Source organism: Coregonus lavaretus, assembly GCF_964263955.1.
Source record: "Coregonus lavaretus genome assembly, contig: HAP1_SCAFFOLD_4602, whole genome shotgun sequence".
NCBI classification, from domain to species: Eukaryota; Metazoa; Chordata; class Actinopteri; order Salmoniformes; family Salmonidae; genus Coregonus; species Coregonus lavaretus.
In genome coordinates, this window is record NW_028164716.1 from 10001 (window position 1) to 17500 (window position 7500).

The 7500-nt window shown below is 52.3% G+C and overlaps 1 protein-coding gene across 1 annotated transcript in view; it reads left to right on the top strand.

The window, feature by feature from the left end:
* LOC311116727 (maternal embryonic leucine zipper kinase-like) overlaps positions 1-7500 on the top strand; it is a gene marked incomplete at its 5' end in the record, with an annotated part of 24301 nt that overhangs the window by 9688 nt on the left and 7113 nt on the right. Inside the window, 3 exons of the mRNA XM_084191768.1 lie at positions 189-284; positions 491-773; positions 3116-3221. Coding sequence (XP_084047894.1) covers positions 189-284; positions 491-773; positions 3116-3221 — 485 coding nt within the window. The remainder of the gene's footprint in view (positions 1-188; positions 285-490; positions 774-3115; positions 3222-7500) is intronic.

A 7500-nucleotide genomic window follows, 5' to 3' on the forward strand; every position in this document is an offset into this window, starting at 1 on the left:
CTCCTTCTCTCTCCTCCTCTCTCCTCCTCTCTGCCTCTCCTCCTCTCCTCCTCTTCTTTCTCCTTCTCTCTCCTCCTCTCAGTCCAGTTTTAGAAGCTTCATTGCCTTGAAAAGTCAAGAAACATATTTATGTTCCTTTTCACTTTCTCTCTCTCTCTCTCCTCTCTATCTCACTTCTGTCTAAGAAGACTATACTTTTCGGTGAGGATGATGATGATGATGAAGCTGAGGACTGTTGCTGTGACGACGACCTGCCCTGTGTTCCGCTCACACCCCAACAAGAGGTCAGGGGTCATCACTGTGTGTGTGTGTGTGTGTGTGTGTGTGTGTGTGTGTGTGTGTGTGTGTGTGTGTGTGTGTGTGTGTGTGTGTGTGTGTGTGTGTGTGTGTGTGTGTGTGTGTGTGTGTGTGTGTGTGTGTGTGTGTGTGTGTGTGTGTGTGTGTGTGTGTGTGACTTGTTATCAACATTCTTGTTTCTGTCTTCCTAAAGAGAGCGATATGTTCGTCAGCTGAAAAGAGGCGGGCCCAAACTAACCACGCCCCCACTCCAGAGAGGGAGCCAATCACACACCACCGCCGCCAGGAGAGGTGGGACCGAGGCCGGGAACGGACCACTGAAAACAAAGAGAATGTTGCCGTGGCCAATAAGGACGCTGATATATTTGCTCTGCCCGCCCCCCGATCCCCAGTAGCCAATAGGAAGGCAACTCGGCCCAATAAGAGAGTGTTGACTACACCAACCCATAATAACAGCAAGGTAGACACACCCACAGGTAAGACCACACACCTTACGGACACACACACACACACACACACACACACACACACACACACACACACACAGACAGAACAGAACCACAGACAGACCCAGGGCTGTAAAACCTGTTTTATTTAGCTTGATTCTGTTTTAGTTTTTTTTTCCCCAAATTCCTTTTTTTCCACATTTTGTTTTTCCAGGTTTTGCTTTTCCCTTTATTTATTTTTATTTTTTTTAAACAACTAAATTGGATGTTATAAGTCCACAACAATGCTTAAATGACATCAGAAGAACCACTTTTGAGGTCTGGGAGATTTTTGAGAAATGTATATTTTTGGGGTGTAGTTACCCTTTAATTCCACACCTATCAAGAGGCTGCTGTTAGCGGTGTTTCTGTTGAACACACGTCGTTGCAGAGTTTTGCTAAACAAATACCCGCTGGATAGATGCAAATAATCATGATATCATTCTGCCTTGTAAGCAGAGGCTACTTTGTAGCTAACATTTTAATTGGGAAGGTTTTGGGGGAAGTCTTTCCATCTACCAGAAGACTGTTTTCATTAGCATCACCGCTAACAGCTACATAAAGTGGTAGACAGGCAGACCACACCCAGGCAGACCACACCCAGGCAGACCACACCCAGGCAGACCGGACCCAGGCAGACCGGACCCAGGCAGACCACACCCAGGCAGACCACACCCAGGCAGACCACACCCAGGCAGACCGCACCCAGGCAGACCGCACCCAGGCAGACCGCACCCAGGCAGACCGCACCCAGGCAGACCGCACCCAGGCAGACCACACCCAGGCAGACCGGACCCAGGCAGACCGGACCCAGGCAGACCACACCCAGGCAGACCACACCCAGGCAGACCGCACCCAGGCAGACCAGGCAGACCACACCCAGGCAGACCACACCCAGGCAGACCACACCCAGGCAGACCACACCCAGGCAGACCGCACCCAGGCAGACCACACCCAGGCAGACCACACCCAGGCAGACCACACCCAGGCAGACCACACCCAGGCAGACCACACCCAGGCAGACCACACCCAGGCAGACCACACCCAGGCAGACCACACCCAGGCAGACCACACCCAGGCAGACCACACCCAGGCAGACCGCACACAGGCAGACCACACCCAGGCAGACCACACCCAGGCAGACCACACCCAGGCAGACCACACCCAGGCAGACCGCACCCAGACCGACATTCTCCTTTCCTCTTCAGAAAGTAGCAGGATACGAATCACTGGTGCCATTCTGTTCACGTCTTTATGATACACTTGGGCTAATTCATTACATTTTCAATACATTTAGTCGATTCCCTACTAAGTTCAATACATTTTAGGAATATTGTTGAATTCCATTTTTATTGTCTGGATACTGTGATTCCGTATGGTGGTTTCATAGGACCGTACACCCCCCCCCCTCCCCCACCACCACTCATAATCAGAAGTGGCACATTTGCAAGTAAATTGTATTCTGGTAAAAGTCATTTAGCAGCTTTGTGCCAAAGACGCTCATATTCATCTGATTTTATTTCTCAGTGTGTGTGTGTGTGCCAGTGTGTGTGTGTGTGTGTGTGTGTAATTATGATCACTGTCGACCCAAAGGTGTTCCCCCATTTTTTTATAATATGTAGCCTAATGCTAACTAGCGTCGCTAACGCTATTACAGATATTTGTGAATGAGTGGGATGCTAATGCTGTTAGCTATTAGTTGTTAGCCCTCTGCGTTCCAATGAGAGAGATGGAGATGGGTAGCCTGCTCTCTCAGCCTTTCACTGGATGCTTTTACTTCTGACAATTAATACGGACTATTAGATCTATATGACCAGTTTTTTCACTAATAATATTAATATCACACACACACACACACAGACACACACACACACACACACACACACACACACACACACACACACACACACACACGTTATCTCTGTCTCATGTATAACCCACCTCTCCAGTCCTGCTGCAGCTGACGGCTCTGTCCAGACTAACACACGAGGGACCGTGTGTGTGTGTGTGTGTGTCTGTGTGTGTGTGTGTGTGTGTCTGTGTGTGTGTGTGTGTGTGTGTGTGTGTGTGTCTCTGTGTGTGTGTGTGTGTGTGTGTGTGTGTGTGTGTGTGTGTGTGTGTGTGTGTGTGTGTGTGTCTGTGTGTGTGTGTGTGTGTGTGTGTGTCCCTAGGCGTGTGCTATGACAGGTGTAGCTGTCTCTTTCCCTGCTGTCTGTCCCATGTGGTGTGTACTGACATGTTTTACACACTCTCCCCCTGTGTGTGTGTGTGTGTGTGGGTGTGTGTGTGTGTGTGTGTGTGTGTGTGTGTGTGTGTGGGTGTGTGTGTTGCAGGAGGAGGCAGTGCGTCTAAGGACCCGTCGAGGAAGAGAGAGCGGAAGAGAGTGGACAGAATGGAGGAAGAAGAGCTGGAGATGCTGACCTTCAGCCCAGAGAGAAGGTATGATGGAGGAAGGAGAGCTGTAGATACTGACCTTCAGCCCAGAGAGAAGGTATGATGGAGGAAGGAGAGCTGTAGATACTGACTGACCTTCAGCCCAGAGAGAAGGTATGATGGAGGAAGGAGAGCTGTAGATACTGACCTTCAGCCCAGAGAGAAGGTATGATGGAGGAAGGAGAGCTGTAGATACTGACTGACCTTCAGCCCAGAGAGAAGGTATGATGGAGGAAGGAGAGCTGGAGATACTGACCTTCAGCCCAGAGAGAAGGTATGATGGAGGAAGGAGAGCTGGAGATACTGACTGGACTTCAGCCCAGAGAGAAGGTATGATGGAGGAAGGAGAGCTGTAGATACTGACCTTCAGCCCAGAGAGAAGGTATGATGGAGGAAGGAGAGCTGTAGATACTGACCTTCAGCCCAGAGAGAAGGTATGATGGAGGAAGGAGAGCTGGAGATACTGACCTTCAGCCCAGAGAGAAGGTATGATGGAGGAAGGAGATCTGTAGATACTGACTGGCCTTCAGCCCAGAGAGAAGGTATGATGGAGGAAGGAGAGCTGGAGATACTGATGGCCTTCAGCCCAGAGAGAAGGTATGATGGAGGAAGGAGAGCTGTAGATACTGACCTTCAGCCCAGAGAGAAGGTATGATGGAGGAAGGAGAGCTGTAGATACTGACTGGCCTTCAGCCCAGAGAGAAGGTATGATGGAGGAAGGAGAGCTGGAGATACTGACCTTCAGCCCAGAGAGAAGGTATGATGGAGGAAGGAGAGCTGGAGATACTGACTGGCCTTCAGCCCAGAGAGAAGATATGATGGAGGAAGGAGATCTGTAGATACTGACCTTCAGCCCAGAGAGAAGGTATGATGGAGGAAGGAGAGCTGTAGATACTGACCTTCAGCCCAGAGAGAAGGTATGATGGAGGAAGGAGAGCTGTAGATACTGACCTTCAGCCCAGAGAGAAGGTATGATGGAGGAAGGAGAGCTGGAGATACTGACCTTCAGCCCAGAGAGAAGGTATGATGGAGGAAGGAGAGCTGTAGATACTGACTGGCCTTCAGCCCAGAGAGAAGGTATGATGGAGGAAGGAGATCTGTAGATACTGACCTTCAGCCCAGAGAGAAGGTATGATGGAGGAAGGAGAGCTGGAGATACTGACCTTCAGCCCAGAGAGAAGGTATGGTGGAGGAAGGAGAGCTGGAGATACTGACCTTCAGCCCAGAGAGAAGGTATGATGGAGGAAGGAGAGCTGGAGATACTGACTGGACTTCAGCCCAGAGAGAAGGTATGATGGAGGAAGGAGAGCTGTAGATACTGACCTTCAGCCCAGAGAGAAGGTATGATGGAGGAAGGAGAGCTGTAGATACTGACCTTCAGCCCAGAGAGAAGGTATGATGGAGGAAGGAGAGCTGGAGATACTGACCTTCAGCCCAGAGAGAAGGTATGATGGAGGAAGGAGAGCTGTAGATACTGACCTTCAGCCCAGAGAGAAGGTATGATGGAGGAAGGAGAGCTGTAGATACTGACCTTCAGCCCAGAGAGAAGGTATGATGGAGGAAGGAGAGCTGGAGATACTGAACTTCAGCCCAGAGAGAAGGTATGATGGAGGAAGGAGAGCTGTAGATACTGACCTTCAGCCCAGAGAGAAGGTATGATGGAGGAAGGAGAGCTGGAGATACTGACCTTCAGCCCAGAGAGAAGGTATGATGGAGGAAGGAGAGCTGGAGATACTGACTGGCCTTCAGCCCAGAGAGAAGGTATGATGGAGGAAGGAGAGCTGTAGATACTAACCTTCAGCCCAGAGAGAAGGTATGATGGAGGAAGGAGAGCTGGAGATACTGACCTTCAGCCCAGAGAGAAGGTATGATGGAGGAAGGAGAGCTGGAGATACTGACCTTCAGCCCAGAGAGAAGGTATGATGGAGGAAGGAGAGCTGTAGATACTGACTGGCCTTCAGCCCAGAGAGAAGGTATGATGGAGGAAGGAGAGCTGGAGATACTGACCTTCAGCCCAGAGAGAAGGTATGATGGAGGAAGGAGATCTGTAGATACTGACCTTCAGCCCAGAGAGAAGGTATGATGGAGGAAGGAGAGCTGGAGATACTGACCTTCAGCCCAGAGAGAAGGTATGATGGAGGAAGGAGAGCTGTAGATACTGACTGGCCTTCAGCCCAGAGAGAAGGTATGATGGAGAGCTGTAGATACTGACCTTCAGCCCAGAGAGAAGGTATGATGGAGGAAGGAGATCTGTAGATACTGACTGGCCTTCAGCCCAGAGAGAAGGTTACTGATGATGACTTGTTAAAGACAGACAACAGAAAGTATCCATTCTATCCCTAGGTAGAGTGCTGAAGTCATTCTAGAACAGGGGTGTCAAACTCTATTCCCTGAAGGGCCGTGTCTCTGCTGGTTTCTTAACCAATCAGTGACCTTTATTGATCAATCAAGTACAAATCCAGGAGGACACACAGCCCTCCTGGGGGAGGGAGGGAGGAGAGAGGGAGGAGAGAGGGAGGAGGAGAGAGGGAGGAGGAGAGAGGGAGGAGGAGGAGAGAGAGGGAGGAGGAGAGAGGGAGGAGAGGGGGAGGAGGAGAGAGGGAGGAGGAGAGAGGGAGGAGGAGAGAGGGAGGAGGAGAGAGGGGGAGGAGGAGAGAGGGAGGAGGAGAGAGGGAGGAGAGGGGGAGGAGGAGAGAGGGAGGAGGAGAGAGGGAGGAGGAGAGAGGGAGGAGGAGAGAGGGGGAGGAGAGAGGGAGGAGGAGAACCTGCAGACACACTGCCCTCCTGGGGGAGGGAGGAGGAGAGAGGGAGGAGGAGAGGGGGAGGAGGAGAGAGGGGAGAACCTGCAGACACACTGCCCTCCAGGGGGAGGGAGGAGGAGAGAGGGAGGAGGAGGAGAGGGGAGGAGGAGAGAGGGGGAGGAGAGAGGGAACCTGCAGACACACTGCCCTCCTGGGGGAGGGAGGAGGAGAGAGGGAGGAGGAGAGGGGGAGGAGGAGAGAGGGAGGAGGAGAGAGGGGGAGGAGAGAGGGAGGAGGAGAGAGGGGGAGGAGAGAGGGGGAGGAGAGAGGGGAGGAGGAGAGAGGGAACCTGCAGACACACTGCCCTCCTGGGGGAGGGAGGAGGAGAGAGGGAGGAGGAGAGGGGGAGGAGGAGAGAGGGAGGAGGAGAGAGGGAGGAGGAGAGGGGGAGGAGGAGAGAGGGGGAGGAGAGAGGGAGGAGGAGAGAGGGGGAGGAGGAGAGAGGGAGGAGGAGAGAGAGAGGAGGAGAGAGGGAGGAGGAGAACCTGCAGACACACTGCCCTCCTGGGGGAGGGAGGAGGAGAGAGGGAGGAGGAGAGAGGGGGAGGAGAGAGGGGGAGGAGAGAGGGAGGAGGAGAGAGGGGGGAGAGGGGGGAGGAGAGAGGGAGGAGGAGAGAGGGGGAGGAGAGAGGGAGGAGGAGAGAGGGGGAGGGCGGAGGAGGAGAGGAGAAGGAGAGAGGGAGGAGGAGAGAGGGAGGAGGAGAAAGGGAGGAGGAGAGAGGGGGGAGGAGAGAGGGAGGAGGAGAGAGGGGGAGGAGAGAGGGAGGAGGAGAGAGGGAGGAGGAGGAGAGAGGGAGGAGGAAAGAGAGAGGAGGAGAGAGGGGAAAACCTGCAGACACAACGCCCTCCTGGGATTGAGTTTGACTGCCCTGATATTGACTGTAGTCCCTAGTGTTCAACAACAGTGTTTTTCATACCTCTCCTCGGGGACCCCAGGACATTTCACCGTTCTGTTGTCGCTCTGAACCATCCCACCTGAGTCACACGGCGCTTTACTCCGTTGGATTTGCTCAACTCCTGCGTCCTGTTCTCACCTCCGTTTTTAAAAAGGTCAAAGGTAATCGAGGAGAGGCAACATGGATGAAAATGCGCTTGTATGAAATTAGACTCCTCCTCCACTCTCCATCAGGCAAATGAATGTGTAAAAGTGGTCAAAACAAATGTAGGTTAGTAGTGCAAGACATGTTATAGATATAAAGACGGAGGGACTTTTGGCCAGATGAGAAAAGGCCCTAGTCAAGGGGCTTGATGATGATTAGTTGATGAGTTTGAATCAGCTGTGCTGGTTCTGGACATGGAGCGGCCGGAGGGGTTTAAGAACCACTGGTCTAAGGCCTTGATAAAGACTGGAAACAGAAAGTATCCATTCTATCCCTAGGTAGAGTGCTGACTAAACTCTAGATTAGAACGCAGCGGTCTAAGGCGCTGCATCGCAGTGCTGATGGGTCACTACAGCCCCGGGTTCGATCCCAGGCTGTCACAGC